The sequence below is a fragment of the Anser cygnoides genome, chromosome 1, assembly GCF_040182565.1.
Source record: "Anser cygnoides isolate HZ-2024a breed goose chromosome 1, Taihu_goose_T2T_genome, whole genome shotgun sequence".
In the NCBI taxonomy this organism is placed as follows: Eukaryota; Metazoa; Chordata; class Aves; order Anseriformes; family Anatidae; genus Anser; species Anser cygnoides.
This window is the reverse complement of record NC_089873.1, coordinates 203013142-203035415: the sequence shown is the minus strand read 5'-3', so window position 1 is coordinate 203035415 and position 22274 is coordinate 203013142. Positions and strand designations below refer to the sequence as shown.

The following is a 22274-nucleotide window of genomic DNA, read 5'->3' as shown; positions in this document are numbered from 1 at the left end:
TTTTCTTTTCCAATATGCAGCTAACTCCTCTATGGTATCGCAGGCTGAAATTCCCCTGTACAACTAGAACTTTAAAGAACATGCTTTTGATTTTCACTCTTGGTGTACAAGAGTACACAATAAGCACTCTTATAGCATAAGAGTGCTTAATAATGGCACTCTGTTTAAAGAGGTCATGTAAGTTTTTGAAAAAGATAGGAAATAAAGCATCTCAGAAAATATCAGCACAGAAGATTCCAGAGGACAGTAACCATGATGTTACATTTTTTTTACATAAGAATATTTCATTAGAGCTAGTGATTGCTGGAGTGAAACTTTGCCCACAACATTCCATGATAAGGGGCTTTTTTGGTGATGAGCCTGTCAAAGTGCAAGCCAGACCCATCTCGGTAGGTGTTTATCTGTGTTACTATAGAGATGGAGCTTATTCCATCAGACACAGTATCATTCTCAGATTTTTTTTTTCCTTTGAGGATATTTTATTTTTGACCTGATGTATTTCAACGCTTAAGTTTATACTGCAGGTCCATAAACATTTCAGTCTATTCATCTAAAGAGAGACTGAACTTCAATACCATGTCAAGAATATATGTTTAAGGTTGAAAAGGATGGTGGGGAGTTCTTAAACTAGCTTTACTGCCAAAACCAAAAACAAACAGATAACAACAACAACAACAATAAAACACAAAACCCACCACCACCATCAAAAATAAGCACACATATTTTTTTGCTCCTTTCTTATGAGTGGTCTGTTTAGTTTGTTGTTTGTTGTTGTTGTTGTGTACATTTGCCAAGTTTAAATTGCCATTTTTCTTGCATTGTGCCAGTGCCCACTTCTGTGATGACATTCCTGACAAACCTCCTAATAGTCTGTAGTTCCTAACATTTACCTCCTTTTCTAAGTGAAAATCTTTTCAATCCTTCTTTACTTGTTTACACAAGTTTGTGCCAATACACCTAAGGTCAAATTCTAATCTTTTTTAGATCTAAAATAAATCCAAGGTAACTCCACTGACTTTAGTGAAGTTACTCAAGACTTACAAAAGATGACCAGAACCGGGCCAGTGACTCTAATGGAGTGGTTCTTGATTTACATCAATGTGAGATTTGCTACTCGGTTTTAGTTCTGTAATGGAAAAAGGTGTGATCACTTGGAAAAACTAAGTACATGGTAAGGCCAGAGTACTCCAGTCCTACGCATGTTGTTGTGCACTTCTGGGCAAAACTTTATGCTCTTCTGTACCTGTTCCATGTAAACTGGAACAAAGACAAAACATTTTTGCCCATCTAAGAGGTAGGTATCAGCACCCTTATGAGCAGGTGCCAACAAGGCATGACAGATCCCTGCTTGACTAAGAGAAAATGCTGCTATATGGACACAAATAATGTCATTTAAGAGTAACTACATCTATGTACAGCTAAGGTCAATATTGTTCATTAAAGCATCACCCCACTGAACATGAGCACACAGGCTGTCCTCTTAATCTGGGACAGGACAGTTTCTTCTTTGACTGAAAACCAGCAGGTTAAAGGCAGGTTGCACATTGCTCCTTGAAGAGTAATGTTTTAAGTAAGATTTGCTTAACTGAGAAACACTTTTGACTGTATCAGACACTTCACAGATGCAAGAAAAAAGTACAGAAAATCAGTCCACCTTATAAGCAACAGGTAAGAGCAGAAATGGCTTAGCTGACTGCACATGAAATAGTTGGGTTTCTTCTTTGTGCAGTTCAGTTTTGGTGTGACATATTAATATTACCTCCTACAAATTAAAGATGACTGAAAAACTTCGTTTTTTTTTTTTTTTTTTTTTTTTAATGAGCCAACTCCACATTTGAAATTAATTTATTTGTGACAATTTCAAATAAAAATCAGTGCCTTCAAAGTTTCATTTTTTAAATTCTAAAACTGTATATCACTTTCATTATTCATGAATTAACTCATGACACATGGTATCAAGTCAAGCCATGTCATAGCATTCCATTGCCTGTCACAATTATGTATCGTTACTGCTATTCTGCCATGAAATAATGGAATAAAACATCAAACACTTCAAAAATGTAATTTCATTTTAATAGGATATTTTACCTTTTTTTTTTCTGAAATGAGATGTTTTCATGTGGAAAACTTTTCTCAGCATTTTCACTCTGATCCATATAGCTAATGAAAAATGGCTTCTCAAAATGAAGTCTTCCAATAGAAAACTTCTAATTAAAAAAGTTTTAGCCTACAGCCAACATCCCTCGCCCAGCTCAAATTCTCAATCTCTGTGTAAATTTATGCTGCACATTGAAAAATGGCTGGCAAGTCACAGAGGGTCATTACCAGAGAACCAGAAAGTCTGTTCAGCCCAGACCACAATGAAGCTCTACAAGAATCATTTTAAGTAAAAAACTAGATGGTGACATGGTCTAAATTAAATAACCACAAACTTTCATTTACTAAAACACCTTAGGCCAAATTGCTGTTCCTGTAGCTACCTTACTCTGGAAAGATTACAGTAATAATGTTGCTTGAGAAAATATATAAGATTTAACCCTGAAAATTTTCCTTTGACATTGCCAGTGGTTGAAAAACGCCAGCTTCATAAGCCAGAACATCACTAGCTTCAAAGACAAGTAAGGATATGGCCTTAAAATTTTTATATCTGTATCTTCCTTTCTGTTTTAAAGTAGGTGTATCTGTCTGACCTGAACTTCTCTAAAATGTAGAATTTAGAGAATTCTACATTTATTTAAGAAAATATCATCCCCAGGGAGAGTGGGACTAAGTATACCTGTCAGTTGGACTTGGACATGCAACAAAGCAACTTGCAAAGCAGAATTTGGTATTTAAAGTCTCTGTTGCCACAACCACAGACCTAGAAAGTTATACAAAACTAGATGTTATTGTATAAGAAAATCAGTTCTGCATTTAGCAAAAAAAAAAAAAAAAAAGTTTTGCAGTTAACAACAACAACAAAAAGGCTAAACTGCTATAAATCACTCAGTGATAGGATTGTTGGAATGGTTTCTCCATTCCTGTAGCACTGAAGGCTGCTAACACTCTGCAAATTCTGCATAACCTCTGCTAAACATATAGCTCTTCAGCCAGTGGCAATGAGCACTTAAGGAAAACACTATTTGCTTAAGGAAAACACTATTTGCTCCCAATACATAAAGCTTTGCCCTTGACTGATTGTACATGGACTTCTACTGCCTTTGTTATTAGACAGTAAAATCTGTAGTTACTATAATTAAATACTCTATTAAAGGACATACGTCTGACCCAACTGCACGTTTAATGAGAACCACCTATATATCATCTTAAAAATGTTAGGCAGCCTTAATTGTGAGTGACATAATTAGCTTCTCCTATAATAAACTTTGGGCTAACTCCCCATTTGATTTAATTTGGCCTGGCTCCAGTGAACCTACTTCAACCTCACTGAATCACTGTCAATGACTTACAAGGCTATGAGCAGGAGCAGAAAGTGGTTGAGGCATTGAGCCTGCCAGAGTTCAAGAGCATTTGGACAATGCTCTCAGACATATGGTCTGATTTTTTGGGTAATCCTTTGGGGACCCAGGAGTTGGACTCAATGATCCTTGTGTGTCCCTTCCAACTGGGGATATTCTATGATTCAATGATTCTCTGATTCTTAAAAAATGTGATTCTTTTCTCGTTGAAAAACGAGCACTGGTAAAACTTCAAGTTACTTCAGTGATGTATCCCCTAATAGCTATTCCTAATACGCCATAAGTAAATGAGAGTTTAAAAGGTTGTCTGAATGTTATAGCTTCCTATACTGGCCAGATGATTTAATAGCTCACCACCACGCGGGGCAGTCCTAATTCTCTATGCAATCTCCTCCATCCTCCAGTCAGTCACTTTTTTGGTACCAGCTCCAGTACTCGTCATATTTTTACATAAGATACTGCATTTCAGTAGCCTAGAAAATGAATAAAAACAACCCTCAAGGTAGTTTTCTGCCAGGTTAGTGAGTTCACGGAAGGCCTGACAAGAGCTGCAGTTAATGCATAGGAGGGGCTGTGAAGGTACAGAATGGGGCAAGGCAGGCATATGCTCCATTTCAGCTCACTGCTGCTTGTAGATCTCTAGCCTTATATTTGCAATAAAGGTGATTTTTCTACAGCTACTTCAGCAAAGTGTCCTGTACTTTAAAGAAAATTCTCATGTTTTCACATATGATTTTTAGTTGGCTCTACCCCACTTCATAGTGTTATCCTGAACAGCTGATTGTCCTGAAGTCTTTTAGAAAGTCCGAGAGAAAAGACTAAGACCCAGACAAATAAAATAAAGTGATATCACACTATGCTTTTATTCATGATAGCTTTATATGGAGTTTTTTATATGGAGTTTTCATAATGAGATATCAGATATTAAAACTTCTCATGTGCATGGTTAGCCATGATGTCACCTTTGAGACTGACTGAATGCACCCCAATTAACTGGGAGGTAGGGTTATCAAAGGTGTCTGACTTACAAAGCTTATGATCATTGCAACAAATTGCAGAAGTGCAGAAGTTCCATGAAAGTTGTCCAGAACCAGAATGTTCCGTATGGTTTTTTTTTTCTAAATTAATAAATAAAATGTTTGTAGTGCAATAAGAAATTTTAAGAAGTAACCACATGTGGTATAAGACATCTAGCCTTCTACTTAGACTCTGCATAAAGTTTATTTTACCTTTAATATATCATAACGTAGCTGCATATAAGTAGGAGAGTGTTTCAGAACGATATACAGATAGATCTTTTTCAGTTAACATTCACAGAGATTCACTTGTAAGAGGTATTGCTGCATCAGATGATCCCAGTGATCACCTGCTGTGGCCATCAGTAAGAAAGGTCAAAATTGTTGCCATCAGTTCCTATGAATTCTGCTCAGATTGTCAATGTACATTATTCTTCACAGCACGCTTGGTAATATTTTATCCTGCTGTTTCCCCTGGGTGACTGCTAGGTAATATAGCATTCACCATCAGACAACTTTCTGTGGGCAAGAGTTTCCCTTTGAGAAATTCTGCCCATTGTTGTTTATGTCACCATGCAGTATCTTCAATAATCCTGTTACACATTTGATGTATTTAACACCTGCAGTTATCTGTATGCATTGACATGATTCTCTCTCTCCAAAACCCAGATTAACCCCACCTTGAAGTCTTACAAATTTCATCATAAGCCAGGTCTACCCCCACCAGCTCTCCTGATTATGTTTTCTTCTCTGAATTCCCTTGAATTTCTCAAAATCCTTGTGATAATATTGCAATCAAAAAAGATGGATAGTTGTTATCGCATATTAGTTCCTAGGTACTATAGCTATGATTTGATCCTTAGTATGATTAGTAAAGGTTTTACACCAGAAGATTTTCCTCAAAGAGGTTAATAGACAAGGCAAAACCTGATGAGGGAATTCAGAGGTACAAAGAGACGAAAACATCTCACACAGCAGATCAGTCTCAGTGGGGTCTGAAACCCAGGTTTCCAAGTTCATAGAATATGACTCTTCTGATAAAGCATCTCTGACCATGTATCAATTAATACTTTGTGTGACACAAGAGCAGCAAATCCAAAGAGCAAAACAAAACTGAGTACCTGACTTCCATGTTATATATGAGGGTTTTGATGAAAAAGGTTTTTTTTCAAACTAACTCTAGTTCAGTGCTGTGAACTGAACACCTACTGACGTTAGATTTCCTCCAAAAGGAATCTAGTACTAAGTCAAAAATTGCCCTGTGATGTGAGTCATTGCAGCAAACAGAAGGACTGTTGGGAGATTCACTTCAAAAGAATACTGCTGCTCCTCATTCAAATGCTAGTTCTTGGTCCAAATAAGTAAGTAAAGCATGTGTTTAAACTGTGTGAGGCATTTTCTAAGGAGGAGAGCTAAGAGTCTGGGGGCTGGTCTGTGTGACTCTCTCAAAGCCCATATTCTAAGTGGACTCCAAAATAACTGCAGTCCACAAACTTTTCATCCTGTAAGTCTGAATGGGGAAGATTATCAACTGATTATTTACCAAATGCTTTTGTAAAGGTAATAGCTTATATTGTGTTGGCACCTATCGATAAAAGAATGTATTCTATAGAGAAAAATGATATTAAATGACTGCATATATGATGAGATACAGTAGCCTGTTGTAACTTAGAAATGTATAAGTATAGAGATAAAAAATAATATTAAAAAATTAATAAATTTACTCAACATGAATAAATGTATATACGTAAATGTCTGCGGGGATTAGGTTTCCTTTTAACAGTCAGACACAATGGACAAAGAAATTTAAAAATATAAGGCAATTAAGCAGTACATTTGCTGACATGCTGCATTAGCTACATGGCAGGAGTTTTAATTTAGCTTATTCTAATTTCATCTTTGCTACGCCTTTGAAATATATTAACACTCCTTTACGTGTTTTCTGAAGCTCTTGTCTAAAAAGCTGAAAGTAAATGAAGTGAAATTAGCTACTTTGATCTTCAGTCTTACTGGAGAAAGAATTATACACATTGCCATATCAGCATATGATTTCCTCTTGAATATACAGGCTTTGCTGATCCACACACTGCAATATCAAACATATCTCAAAGCGGTTTGCATAATGCACTTCACATCTACATGAATGGCTCCATGTCCCAAGTACAAGGCTCTGCAAATGATCCTATCTTCATACTACACCATGCTTTTGTTGACAGGTGAGTTTAATTCTTCTTGGTAAACCTAATTTATTTTGTGTTTTTACAGTGTAGTTTTCACATATATTTCAAAACTGCAAATATTTTACATGCCATTACATGCACAGCATTCTCAGACATGTAGAATCGAGCTCTTCTATTACTTGAGAGTGTCTTCCCTAATATGTCTTTATGCTCACTGGATTAAATATCACTTGAAAAGTTGACAAATGCATTCAGCTTTTATTACCAAGATAAAAATAGTCCTTCAGTGATGTTACAGTGATTAATATATATGGATGTGTATGTCAAGAAGTTTGGACCAAAAGCGCATGACTCATTTTAACACGACTATAATCAGTTGGAGTAATTCCTTTACATTCTAAATGTCAGTGCTGTTTTAATTTCTATTCCATAAGGAAAATCCGAGTGTGCTACCCATAAATAAAGAATTTTAAAAAAAAAATAAAAAATCCGTATTTCACTGCGACAAAATTGTGACTGTCTCTTGCTGAAAGAGAAGACTACAGCTGTGCAGATGGAGAGGAAAGCAAACAGAAAGATGTCATGTTTATTAATAAGAAAGGATAGGGAAGCACAATTCTGCAAGAGGAGAGTGAAATTTCTATGCTAGGGAGGGCATTCCAAGATTTAATGGTCATCTTAAAAATTTCTGTATGTCATTATAAATTATGTGAATGGCTACAATTTGCTGTGTACTGTATTACACAAAACTGTGAAAGCTAAAGAGTAGTAAAAATGGAAGTTGACTAAACAAGACTGTAAGATACACACCAAAAAAATAAATAAATTTAAAAATACGTTAAAAGATTTTTCTAAGTCAGGTTCCTGCCCAGGTAATTTTAAGCAGTAGTAAAGCAGTAATAAAATAATAAATAAATGAATAATAAAAAATAACATTCTTCTCAGACCTGTTTATGCAACAAAAGTAGGCCATGTTTACACTAGTCCAAGATCTAGCCATAGAAAAGTTTTTTGTTGTTGTTGTTTTTTTTTTTAATAGCAGCGATCCTTTTCTTCAAAACTTGGAACCATTCTCCCTGAGAAATGTTCTTACATGTGTGGAATATTGGCTTGTTCAACATCTCCCCCCTCTTCCCCCCCTTTTTGACTCTTCCTGTTTTTTATTAAATTACTCTGTCAAATAGCTACACTATAAAGTTGCACATTACACGTTCTGAAGCATTTCATATTTTCTTTCCAATCTTCCTGTACTTTCCCAACATGCACTGACCATGCCTTGGCAACTGCAATGCTTAGAACAAAAGAACTGTGACCCACTACATACTTTTGTGAGTCTTTCATCAGTTTGTGTGCTCAGAAACCTACTGAGTGAGACCCTGCCTGCACACAGCTAGGCACTTACTCAGATGAAAACCAAAATGGTTTCTTTCTTTGGGTTGCTGAGGCATGTGGCACAGGAGGGATGCAGATTACATCCTCAAGACATCATCTTACAGGGAAGTTCTGTAGTTTCAGGGAGTTCACACCAGAATTCTTATTAAAAAAAAAAAAAAAAAAAAAAAAACTTATTGTATTTGACCAAAATCTAGTATATGTGAAAAACAAATTTGAAGTTGGGCTTTTTCTCCTCAGATTACATAATTAATAAGCTTAATGGTTGTGGTTTTCGTACCCAAAAATAGGGCATGAAGTCTAAGCAGGTCACTGAGGCATCAGTGGAATGGTTCCTTCAAAGGGTAACCCACCTGTCTTCTGTTCCTTGTACACAGGTTGTAATTAGCTTTCTGGAGGTGTCAGCTTTGAAACTTTTCTTTGTGGAAAACTTTTGTTCAGAATATTTTTAAAGTTAAATAATGTTTCTTAACTGTATTTAGCATATCCACCCATTGACTGCTTGACAGGATGGATGCACAAGGGTTTCAGGTGTGGTTACAAATTTCAGGTTTGGCACCTGGAAATTAACATTCCAATGTCTAGGCTATTAAAAATGGATCCGTTGAAAATTCAGAGAAAAAAAAGAACACAGAAGGGAACACATTATGCTCTGCAATATCAAAAGACATTGTTTTCCTCCAATATTCACACTTGTATAAGACCTACGCATCTCTTAGCTCCCACTCAGTGCAGGGCTTAAGTAGCACCTTGGTCTTCACGCTGACCCCTCCCACAGAGGAATTTCAGTTATAGTCATTATAAGCCCCTGGAAATACTTTTCATAACTGTAATTGTTATCCATTTTAGAAGGCAAAATTATTTGCAAAAGATAACATCATTAAATCCCACTAGTGTTGAAGAAATAAATCACCGCACAGGCACTGTGGGGGCAATGCAGAAATCCATGATGCAACCTCATCCGATCTGTGGCAGAAGGAATGTTACCAGTGCTCTGCAGCTGCTGTGTATATGAGTTTCAGTACACACAGATGTAAAAACTGATGATATGCTGCCTTTTGTATAAGTGACAGAAATGCATTAGCATGATTAGGGTTACTTAGCAGCCTTATCCATGACAGATTAATCATGCTTTTAGTTATAATTAATAAGTAGGTGACTGATAGGTACGTACAGTACATTTAAAAGAACCCTATTCCTCTCCTACATAGACTTTAAATATGAAGGGCTGCAAAGAAATTCTCTTTTGAGAAGCAGGCAAGAATACAAAGCATAAAGGAAATGGGAGAAATGGTCTACAGAAGAAGTATTATATATATATATATATTTTTTTCATATCAACTTTTCTCATTTGAGGTAAACACTTTTGAGGTGGCTGCTGTCACAGCATAGGGCCAGTGTGTTTTTAACTATATAACATTTAAACTAAATCTTCCAGGGAGAGTATCCCCTCCAGGACTTGGTACAGGCATGGAGGGTTGTGAGACAGGGGTTTACGGACAAAGGATGAAAAAAGACTGGGGACCAGCAACCACATGTCTACTGGGTCTTTCAGTCAGGGAATGGTTCTGTGTCAAGAAGCCAAGAACAGCCCAGTCCTTTGAGCATCCATGTAGGACCCAGAAGAGGGATTCCTCACTCCACTGCAAGTTCCCTGAGTGAAACTGAGCACGTAGTTTTGCTTTCCCAAAATCACATCTGCTGGAGAAGTGTTTCCTGCCCATTGATTTCAAAAAGAGGTGCCTAAAGACTTTTGAGGAGCTGTTGATCTGAGCTTCAGCTAACCCATCTGCAAAGTGGGTGATATTAAATGCCTACGCAACAGGGACGCTGTCAGAGTAAATGCATTAACGACTGTGAAATGCTCAGTTACGACCATAATAGGAGTGATAGAAGTAAGGCAATAGATCATTGGGACTGATTTTACATAGAAACATATGGTACAGAGGAGGATAAACAAGTGTATACGGAGTCTGCTGACAGGTGTGAGCCAAATGTTAGGAGCTGCTTTCCAAACTGAGCAACAGTAAGCCTCCCATCTGCCACCCCCAGCCTTTCCTGCCCAGGCCTGATGCACTATATGCAGGAAGGATGGAAAGAGCACAGGTGCAGATGAGAAGATCTTTCAGGTGAAAAACAAAGCATTTGCTTACAATTGTTCTTTTTTTAGGTCATTCCCCTACAACAATGCAAAAATATGAAGGTACCCAGGAAACAGCTTTCTTAGCAATGATAGATCAGGTTCCTTGCCCTATTTGCTAGCTAGCAGATTGAGGGATGAAACCCCAGGGCTTGGTAAAAACAGGTGACCACCCCCTGAAAATTATTAATTGTTAATTGAATCAGTTGAAAGAAAGCAAGCATGGAAGCAAGCAAGAAAGACAGAAAGACAAAGCAAGAAAGACAGAAAGACAGAAAGACAGAAAGAGAAAGAGAAAAAGAGAGAAAAAGAGAAAAAGAGAGAGACAGAGGAAAAAAATGAAAAAAACTATACATTCAGCAAAAATTAGAGCTTCTTTAGCTCCGTGAAGCATTTCTCTTAATTGCAGATCTCTCTGCCATTCAGATATGCTCTACAGTCAGCACAAGGGAATAACGAGGGAGGAGACAACCCACTCAAGCTGGAAGAGGCAGCTGCACAAGCAGTGAAAGCAAGGGCCCACAGTCACACTTGAGCTTACAAGGGTGTTTTCTGTGCTCTGAAAATGGATTCTTTCTTGTGATGACTCTTTTGGCCCATACATCCCTATAGTCCCATAGTAACTTTATTTGTTCTCCTAGCACATCTGTCTTTTGAATGTTTCTTCCATCTTTCTTCTCATTTCTGTACTTCAGTATTTTTGTACTTCTCCTCTCTTTGACTTCCACAACTTACCCCAACAATTCCCCTTGCAAAGAGGAAAAAAAAAAAAAAAAAAAAAAAAATAAACATAAAGAGGGAAAATAAGTTGCAATTAAAGATCTCCACACTACTATATACTTGTACAGCTGCTAATTCAATAGGGTCCCAGTTTTCATCTCATTTCTAAGTTCTGCAGTACGGGAGAAGGTGCATCATAAGAATACATGTGACTTTCAAAGGCCCTGACTTTAGTACAAGCACTTCAGAACTGATTTTCTAGAGACACACAATATGGTGTAGACGTTCATTCTCTTGCATCTCTAAAGTTTAGTTTTGTTAGACTCCTCATACAGCTAGACAAAGATTTTCAGTTTTAGTATTGCCACCACTGTGGCACCTTTTTAGCCAGCTTTCACGAGTAACCACACAGCTCAGAATACTTCTGCAGCCATCACTGAATTAATCCAATGCTCTGACCAGATATTTTTCTCTGTTTGTACCTTTCTACCCTTTTGTTGTTCTCTGTCACATCAGATGAACTCTATTTTTAAGGCCCTTCACTGCCTGTCCCCAGATCATACCTTACGCATTGCTAAGGAATTCACTCACCCCTCCAATAAATTTGTGATATCATTCCTTGTGTTAACGTCTGTTTGGCATTCAGACAAGTCCCTCCATACTCTTCCTTGTGGGGAACTGTCCACCCTACACTTCCACAAATTCAGTCACTGATCTTCCTTTTGATGTGAAAATTAAGACATTAATAAACTGAATCCTTCACAGTTTCACTGGTGAACCATTGTGGCCCCACTGCACCTTTGTCTAGTTCTCCTTCCATCTGTTTGCATCTATCTGTTTTCCCTTGTCCCATGTGTAAGTTATAATTATATAATTATAATGACAGTCCCTCTGTCATTAAGGGACTGTCTAATTGCTCTCATCTGTGCTGTGTCTGGGATATTCTTAGCCTCTGACTACGATTTTCAGGTATCTAAGCAATAAGAGCAGCAGAAAATAGCAATTGCTTCATTTACAGTTGTAAGAAATGGCAATGACAAGAGAGCTGAGCATCTGTGTGTTGATCTCGGTTCAGTAGTGACTCCATTGCTTGCTACCACACAGGACTTAATATTTGTATCAAAGAGAGAAAACTTTCAAGTGTTTGTTTGCACGTCTGGGTATATGCATGCACATGCACTCTGCCAAAAGCAATCCAAGTTAAGCATAAGGTCACATAGCAAATGGGGACACTTGAACTTTCAGCCACTTATTTGCATACACTCATCACTTTAGGAGGGTGCAAGAAACTCTCCTGCTCATCAGCTTCAGAGCCCCATGAAAATGCCACTAACTCTGCCTGATCAAGGCACGTTTCCCTGTGTTGTTCAGCAACACCAGCTGCCATTGACTCCTATGCAGGATGCTAAAACAATCCCCTAGGCTGCAGTGACAGGATGGATCTGGGAGCATTAGGAAATGCCAGACTCTGACTTATCCCAGGATCTAACAAAAAAATGTTCCTTATCACATCGAAAATCAGTAAAGTGTTAAATTGGAAAGCATGAATGGAGCAATCTGTTCAAAAGTATATTAGAAACCAAAATCTACAGATTCTAAATTTCATGCCAGGAACATCCTATTGTGGACCCTTTCAGCCCCTGTGTACTCAATATACTCAACTTCATGTCAATTCCTTCTCCCTTCATTCCTCCCCCAAAAAAATAGTTAGCATTATGTCAAAAGTGATTTTGTTGGAAAATACTTTAACAAGAGGAAATTTGATTTTCATTCTCAGGAGATGTCAAAATAAAAGCCTCTTATTTTTACTCTGTTTAAGAAACAGAACATTTTCATTTTCTCTTAAATGTCATCTCAGGTTTTGGAAACCAAAAAGAAAATGCCATGAGAAAACCCAAGTTGTTCTATTGTTTTGAAATGTTGACAGGAAACAAGAACTTTTTTTAGCTCTTAAAAACTATTTGCTTCAAGAATTTGGAACATTCAGAGTGAAATCATTCAAAAAGAATCATTAGAAATTCTTGTAAGGCAAAGCTAGGTTCCAGACTTAGTACATGAAATAAGAAGCATTCCTTATCCGGAATTGTCCCCAGTCATTCCTTATCCTGAATTGTCTGAACACAAGCAAAGTGTGAAGTCAAGGAAGCGTTAACCCCACTTTGTATATGGAAACTTAGAGACACTGAAAAAAATGACTTAAGCAGAGCTGAGATGGAGATTGCAATAAAATGATATATCAGCTAATAATAAAACAGTGTAAAAATGGAGAAGTCGTTGCATAAACACTAAGCATATGATTAATTTCCTCTCTTGACATGAGCACAGCAAGACGCTTAATTGCTTTCTGAGGTATGTTTGCAAAAAACAATGGCATAGGCTAAAAGTCATATTTTTCTGGAATTGAATGAACTATGGGATGGACAAAAAAAAAAAAAAAAAACTGTGTGAAAATTGTTAGACAAAGGCAGGTCAAGAGGCTGCCATTAGAAATACACCTCCTCCCACCACAGTCCTTCTGCATCTTGTCAGCTCAGGGTCTTACTGTCTGTGCCCAACGCCGTATCCTCCTAAGTGCCCCTGTAAAGGCAGTGGATGAGGTGAAGTCCCTGGCATGAAGGTGAAACATGACTGAAGTCCTTCTACTCAGAGAAAACATGAACATCATAGGTCTACTGCTATTCCCAGGGATAAACTAGTTCAGCTTTTATGGGAGAAGCCCCTGGGATTTGCTCCTGACCTCGAGGTGTTCTGCACCACTTCCAGAACAGAGCTGGGATGATTGTGTTTAGCAGGACAGTCTGTAATGCTCCAAGATATCACTTTACTCCATAAAAGCTCTTGTGTTTTTGTAATATAGCTTTTGATATTTGACAGCTAGGTGAAACCTTGTGGAAGCTGGTGGATGTGACACTTATCTCGTACTTAGGATACATATCCATAATTCTGATATTGCCTTTTGGAACTAAACAGCTGGATTACAAAGTGCCACTGCACAAAGAAAGGAATCATGTTCACAGAGCTGCAGAGATAGGTGGGGTGAGATGCTGTCACTGGGGGCTGCATGATTTCAGTGGGACAGTATGCATAAGCTGAGTGTGTGAAAAATGAATAAACAAAGGGGAAAAAAGCTTCAGAAGGAAACAAGGGAAGTAGCAGGAAGACAAGGACAGCTGGAGAAGCACTATGTCAGCATTGTGGAACTCTATCATGATATCCAAAGAAGCTCTAATAAACCATTTTATCTGCAAGTCTGTAGGTGAGGAGCTCCGTGCAGGAGATTACCTTGGCCCTCCTACCCAGAAAGCCCTCTGGACTCGTTAGGGAGTAAGAGTGTTAGTACTGGAGCTGATACCCTGTCCACACCTAGGCATGTATAAGAGCCACAGCTGGCAGAAATCCTGTTTTTTTTCCCTCTATGGAAAGACACCTTCAGCACTGGCTAGGCTGTATTCTTCTTGCTCTACAATGCAGACTTCTTCTGAGCCCCTACTCATAGTCGGTAGAGACCTTAGTCAGGGAATCACTGACCAGTGACCAGCTCAGCTGTAAACATCCCTGCTGAGGCACCTTTTTGTTCTTGGATCAGATGGGTCCACTCAAAAAAGACCACTTTTTACCTCTGCCTAATATCCAGCACAGAGGGTTCCTTTAAACTTAAGTTGGGAGACACAGACACTCACAGCACATGGAGTACTTCAGGTATAAGTACTTACTCCTTGTGTACATATGACTGAGGCTGACAAAGTTATCTCCCCACTTTCAAAGCTCTCAGGAGAATTAATTGCATTTTTGGGATGCATCTTGGGTGGCAGTTGCCTATCAGACCTCTCCTACCTGCCTTGCACGTATTACATGACCCCTGCTGGGAAGAGAGCCCTGATCAGCATGCACTTTTCAGCTGAGTAACAAAATCCCTTCCTTACCACCAGCTGCTGTGCTGGAAGCCAACACTTCACAGAAGCCAGCTGTGTTTAACCAGGTGGGATGTCAGAGAAAGAAAAGTGTTTCCCAGCAGAACATCTCATTCAAGTGTGGGCCAGGAGGGACTTTGGTCTCAAGTTTTATTGGCACACACAGGCTCCTACAACAGGTATGAGATGCAGAGCAGATCAGTACCGAAAGAGTGGGAAACTCAAGCAAAGAATATTTTAGAAATTGTAACAGGGAAGGAGTTGTCTTAATTATGCTTTCCCTCGGGGGCATCTATAAATCTGCAGGAGGACACACGCTGCCTCTGTTACCACAAGCCAAGGAGCTGTCCTGGGCTGGTGCTGAGCTAGAGCAGTTAAACCTTGCCTCCTAACCTCTCAGGGCTGGTACCATGTTAACCAGCTACTCAGCTTGTTTGATGGAGCTGACTCACTCAAAGTGGGCTCAGTATGTGGGTAGCGTGAGTTCACATCTACTGCAAAATACCATATAAATACCATGGAAAACAGAGTGTAAGTGGGAAGGTTGGGGTGTTGCTGAGAAACACAGCTCCCCAGTATCTCTCCTTTGATATTCCTGTGTCTAGGCTGAAAGGCAAATGGTACACCAAGATACTGAACCTGTGCTCTAACTTCTATTTCAATAAGGAAGTTGGGCAGTTCCTGCTACTGCAATTGCAAAACACCCAAACAGACACAGAAACATCCTTAGAGGGTCACACTACAGGCTCTTCTAACCTGTATCATGGCACCAGTTGCGGCCAGAAGCAGAAGGGAAGGAGTACAGGTTTAAGGCAACCATCCTCCAGAACACCCCCCTGTGTTGCCCATTCAACAGATGAGGGCTGAGACTATATAGTGCACTTGAGTCTGCACCTACTTCTTGAGTAACCCACTCTCAGGTCCTCTGGCAATCCACAGGTAGATCATAAATTATCAGAGGCATAAAAAAGTAGGAACAAGGAACAGGTTCTGGAGATAAATGCTCTCGGTATTGATTAAACATATATAAAACCTATAGTGCTGCTGATCTACCTTGCTTTGGGGAATGGCGAGACAAAGGTTAAACAGACACCTTCTGGATTGTATGTGAAATACAGTAGCTGGCAATCTCACCTGCTATGTCATTATTCAGGCTAGATGTTTCTAATGACCCATTCTGGTCTTAAAAATCAATAGTATAGGAGGTTCAGTTCAAATAGTCCCATTTAAAGTACATGTTTCATATCACTCTTGCTGCAAGATTTCGGCTCAGCCAACGCAGTTAAAGAATGGATCACTTTGTACATTACACATTATGCAAGCTATTAGTAGTTTTTAAAAAGAAAGGTTACTTCACCCTGAAACTTGGCGAGAGCCACATGGTTAGTCTTCACCTATTCTCTTAACGCTGGAGGAGGAGAAAGCTCTCTCTGTGACACAGTGATCAAGGCAAGCTCTGATGCAGACAGCTAGCATAGCATTGAATTTCCTTCCTGCAGCACTTCTGCAATAATAGCTGCCATAATTGTTCAAATTGTAAAAAATCACAGGAAAACATGGTACTTTTCTCACCCACGTGTACCTACCTTCTATTCATCAAAAGAAATTATCACTTCGCTGCTGTAGATGTGATTTATATATTACATGCCCTTGTGAACCTCAATAATGACAATCTTTCAGTCTCCAAAGAAATGAATTACAGAGCACAGGAGTGGGTTACAGTCAGTCCAGCTATTGCCACAGCAGTCCATTTTAATCTGCCTGTTTGCTTTCTCTTCAGGGGAAACTATTTATTAAACTTTGGAGCAGCTGGCATTTGTACTATCTCTTACTTTAAGTGATGTTTTTCTGTTAGCTGCAAACAGTGGCAATGATGAACTTTCTCAAGCTAACACAGGAAACATATTACAACAAAAGTTACTTTTTTTTTTCTTTTTTTTTCTTTTCCTTCCATTCAATGCATGATTACATTTCTATTTCCTTTTTTACAATGGACAGAGGATACACGATCATCTCTTATATCTCTTGGTTTTTACAGTGTTGAGCAACACTGGATACCTAAATGTGAATGAGAAACATATACTTTTAGCCAAAAATTACTCTGGTTCAACAGCAAGAGGTGAAACAACACAGCTACTTTAAGGAACAAAATCTTATCAATCTTATCTCCTGCAACTAGTTAGAGTCATCGCTGACTTCTGTTGGTATAAACAGACTGGCTTGACTAAAAAAAAAGATAAGAGTTTAGATCACATATCTGACTGAATCTCAGCCCAGCTAAGCCTAACCTAAACTCACTGTATTTTCTAGCATAAGTGCAAAATAAGCTTCCGCAGGAGATAACTTGCTCTGTCAATAACTGAGTTATGATGAGGCACTACCTAGTCCACACTAGACAATACTCACATTCACTTTCCACTGCACAAATTCCTACATGATTTCCAACACTCATCTCCTGCCTTTAGTGTCATGAGTGATGTGTCACACTCATCTATTATCTCCTTCTCCAGTTGGAATAAATTTCTTTATGTTGTAACCCATCAGCAACCCATCAAATATAAGCTGGGCTCAGCACTTGTTGGTTCAGCCTACCTAATTTTCCAAGAAGGGAGAAAACAAGAATCTTTCAGTGAGATTTGTTGAGTGAGAAAGTGGGTTGCAGGGATAATGGCAGGTTAGGCTTTGTAGTATGGCAGCTGTGCTCTGGGCTTATACACAACAGGGTTGAAGCCCTGAGCAGCTCTCCTCTTAGAGAGGAGCAGCACTTATTTCTACACATGCAGCAGCAATCTCTGCTCAGGACTCTTTTGTCTAAATCCTCTTCAGGTCTCAGGTGCCTGAGCAGCTTTTTCTTACAATAGACTTTGGAGGATCTGAGCAGCCTTTACTTTGGAGGATCTGCTGCTTTTTGTATTCCAGAAGATAAACACTTGGGGCACTACTTGATTATTGGAGCAATGACTGGAAGCTGTGCAGCCCTTTGCACCCAACTGAACGCACTAAGGAGCAGTGAACTAAGGAACAGTGTGTTCTCCAAATGGCTATGGATATTTAAATTTTTTGACATAAAGAGAAAAAATTTCAGCTGGAAAGACTGAAAACCCTTTGTCTTCCCCTACTCCTCTATAGGTGTGGAGGGCCTTTTTAAAAATAGGGGAAAACTGCTCTAAATCACAGTAGAGAGAATATTAAAATATCTCATATCCCCCGCAATTGTAGTAGCCTTGAATATTTCCAAAAAGTGGGACGTGGGCAAAGTGGCATTGTTTGTCTTGTATGTGGGGTTGGTCATGTTTACTCTCTCCTTCTTTATTGTTTCCCCTGTCTGACGTTCTCCATGCACCAAGATTGTGCAGTGCCATAAATTAAAACAAAGGAGGTGGAAGGAAGCACAGGTGCTTGTGGTGGGATGGTGGAGCAGAGCAGCACCAGGATCCTCAAGCACCACTTGGCTTTCCAGCCCCGATGGTACTGTAAAACAGGTGGGAAGGTTTCAGCATGGTGCACATTATCATGGCTCATCCAGAGAATGCTCTTTTTGGAGGCAGCCTGCAATTGTTGTTACTTTGGCTGGATAAGCAAGTGTCTTGATGTCAACTGTACATTGCTCCTCAGCTTTAGAGGTGGTCTGGTCTACTGTGGTCCACAAAAAATAAAAATAAAAAAATATTCTTTGATTCAGAAGGCAGAGTAAAGGAAAACAATGAAGCAGGCCAGACCTTCACTGAAAATGAATATTCATACTTCAAAGATATATAATTGATTTACATGACAATATAAGCTCCAAGATAAAATGTAGAAGCACATCATTACATGAGGGAACATCTCCACTGGTCTAAAACATCTTTTTTCTGTTTTGTGCAAGTCTGTGTTTAAAGCATGAGGGATTGTCAAATCTGATAGACCACTAGAGGTAAGTCTACCACAGCTCCATGTTCTCAGGTCCCAACAGTGCTGAGTCTGAATATATTTTCCCAGTAGGCACACATACAGACAATGCATACAAATGTATATGTATATATACGCATATATGTATGACCAGCCACACAGATCAACACAGAAAATACAGCACTCACAAATACCAACAGTACGAACAACCTCATCCTCTTGTCCTCTCTGCTTGATGAGGCTGAAAGCCTGTGAGTCAAAAATTTAGATACATATATATACGTAGAGAGAGTCTGGATCCCTCAGTAACTGACCTTGGACACCCAGTTTACCCAGTCTCTGGATCCCCTGGTCTCCCAGTTGCCTCTCTCACAAGCAGATAGTCTCTCCACTAGGTAGTCCAGGAATTGGCAGAGAGGCAACTTGGAAGTGGTGTCACAAGGGCTGGTGGAACAGGTGTCACGCTCAAGGGTGCACATGCACACTGCAACTTGGAAGTGATGGGGGAAGCTGAAAGTTCCCCAGCAGCCAGGACTGGGACACAGAGCAAGCATTGAAACCCAGGGCAGTCCTCAGCACTGTTTCAATGCAGGGAAGACACAGCTTTGGAAATCTTGGCTGGGTTTCGTACAATAATTGAGGGCAGCAACTTAATTTTTAATCAGACTATTACATTATGACAGGTTCAATTTGTTTACAAGCAGCCTGAGAGTCCCTGTACTGTCTTTAGTCAACTTAAAAGTAAAAGAAAAAAATGACCCTGCAATATAACTGCGTATACTGGCAAATAATGCCTTGACTTTACAACCTCAGCTTTAGTAGCTCTGCCAGGACTGAAGCACCGATGCTTCTCCCAAATGCTTGGGATGGGAATTACCTGAAGTGACTTTGTAATATCAGGTGACTAGTGCCAACTTTTAAAGTGATGACTACTGTATAATCAGAGTCCTTGGACTAGCATCTCAGCTTCCCTAAATTTGTTTCTTTTCCATTTTTTTACTAATGCAAATACATGTTGCTTGCCAGATTTCTTTTACAGAATGTCAGGTCTCATGATAGTGAAATAAATTGTGTAAACGAGATCTAAGTAACAATGTTCTGTCTACCTTTTACTGTAGTCAGTCTTACCTTGCCTTAGTCTCACAACAGTAAATCAGGAACGAAAGTCTCTGTGTCAAGTCTGATGCAACCAGTGATGTAGCACATATTTGAATGTGATAAAGTTATTAATGACTTGCAAAGTTGCCATGTAACAGCTAAACCCTCAGTACTGGCTGTATGCATGCTTAGCAGAGGTTCATGGATTTATCAGGCTAATGAGAAACACAGAGCGCCGTTTCACAGTTGCTTTTAATCAGCTTAATCTGGTTCATAACCACCAGAAGAAACAGTCCTGCTAACCTCTTTTGAGCACCTGGATATGCTTGTCCCTGTTCCTTTATTGTACTGGTATTGGCCGTTATGCAAAAGCATAATGAATCAGGTCTGGGATTTTATCTCACCTCAGCTATCCTGGAATAAATGAAAACAAATGAGAAGTTTGGATTTAAAATAAGTCAGTTCCTTAATCCCAGTTATAACAAGGTTGTGCGAACACTTACAAGGAAGGTGAGGACAAGGGGTAAAAAGACAAGAGTGCATCCTGGGACATAGAGTGACCATGAACCTTCATTGTCTTCCCTCTGGGGACACCTGCAGTGTTGCATGTGTTCCTGGTCACCCGGCAGAAGAACTTGCATAAAGGTACCAAACCCCCTTTCCCTCTCTCCAGCTGTTCTTAATTGCTAGGTAAAATACACCAGCTTAAACATCTCCTAGAAAATATTCCCGAATGGCCAGTTAGGTTTACGCTGTCTGTCAGTGTCTCTGCAGTGGTTCAATACAAGGAAATCTTTAATAACAGATATTGGTCTGGTTTCTCCTCCTACGCTGCAATTGGTCAAATGTAGCTCTGTGCCTGGCTGTGGAGGCACAGTGTTTAGAAATGGCTCCTAGGGGAGACTCTTCGAAATCATAAAGAAAATACCTACTCTCATTGTCTTGTTTCACTTTTTTCCAGGTTTTATGATTTTGTTCTTGCAAGCAGCATCTCTTTTTTTCAGATCACACAACATTAGCTAGAATAGTATGAAGTTATACAGCTTACTTATAGCAGTGCTGCTTATACTCTGCTTGATATTTCCCACTGGCAACATAAACCCATTTATTTCTTGACTCATCCTTTCATTAGCTATAATCCCATTGCATACATTATTCATAAAATAATATGAATCCAGAAATATATATATTGGTGGCCTTTTTTTAATCATCTTCAAATCAATCTTATTCCCCCCACCCCTTTTAAACCAAGGTGGTTTTTTTGTTGGTTTTTCTTTTTTTTTTTTTTCCCCCCATATTAATTTTCTGCTATGGTTCATTTCATTTCACTTTGTATAATCTGGTATGTATGAAGCAGAACAAGGAAAATACTCAGGTCTATTTATATGCAATCAAATGAAGTGATATATCCATATCTTTTACAGATGGCTTTAATTTTCTCTGTAAAAGCACTTTACTGTACTAAAATTCATTGTGAAAGCAAAGTATATTTCCCCAGAATGAAAATTTAAACTACCGAAGCATCAACATACCTGGTGGGAGTCTTTATTACTTTTTACAATATACCAGCTCTTTACAATAACAGTACTGGGACCAAAAAAAAAAAAAAAAAAAAAAAAAAAAAGAAGTTCTAACTGAACTGGAGTTTAAGTGATAGTGAATTTATCATGTTGTTCCAAGGTTTAAATAAAAACACAGAGCCTTATTTTAGCCTAAATATGTCTAAATCTAATGTATTCTATGATATTAAAATACTGTTTCTTATCATAAAAATAATTTTTGCATAAGCTGTTGATCATCATAATCTAACAGTTCTAAAACCTTCAATATTTACTCTAATAAAATCCCACTTTAAAATAATTTCTACTCTGGAAGTGCAATACAGAGAAACTGAGCCTCATTGGGCTTTAAATATAAGACAGGGCCTCTTTCAAAATTCATATTATTTTCCTATTCCTTTTGGTTCCTTAACCTCTTATTTGGATATGCAATTCGGGCACTTTGATTTCCTCAAGAGAAGGGAGCAGCCTTCCAGACAGAAGGAGTCTTTGCTCTAATCTAGATACACTTATTTGTTAAGGCCTTTGAAGAAAACCTTTTCCATGTTACTTTTGCTTGCCACTGAATAAAGATGAAGGGTGTTAGGGCTATCATGAGACTGATTTCCATTTCAGTTAGTCCATTTCCATATTTTAATTTTCTATTTCTTAAGTCCTGATTGTCCGTGACCTTTCTAGGCAAGAGCTGTCACCTTGGCTCCCTGGGTAAGATACCTTCTTACCCATTGCTTGTGCAAAGTACCTCTCACTAAGCCACCAAGATGTAGAAAGCCAAAGGAATTTGCTTGGGCCATGAGCCACAATTGTTTGAGGGGGTTGGAGAATTTGTTTTTTGGGGAGGATGAAGCTACGATTTAAACTTATGATTTCTAAATATGATTTTTTTCAATGTCTAATCCTTGTATCAAAGAG

General features: G+C 38.8%; 1 protein-coding gene and 1 long non-coding RNA gene across 4 annotated transcripts in view; one reads left to right on the top strand and one right to left on the bottom strand.

Moving 5' to 3' along the window:
• Positions 1–22274, top strand: part of TYR (tyrosinase) — an 86452-nt gene that overhangs the window by 48623 nt on the left and 15555 nt on the right. For both annotated transcript variants that reach the window (XM_066989911.1, XM_013178156.3), the window contains one exon: positions 6543–6690. In XM_066989911.1, the coding sequence (XP_066846012.1) occupies positions 6543–6690 (148 nt within the window). The remainder of the gene's footprint in view (positions 1–6542; positions 6691–22274) is intronic.
• The window catches only part of LOC125184361 (uncharacterized), a 51900-nt gene that overhangs the window by 14371 nt on the left and 15255 nt on the right, over positions 1–22274 (bottom strand). The window lies entirely within an intron of this gene.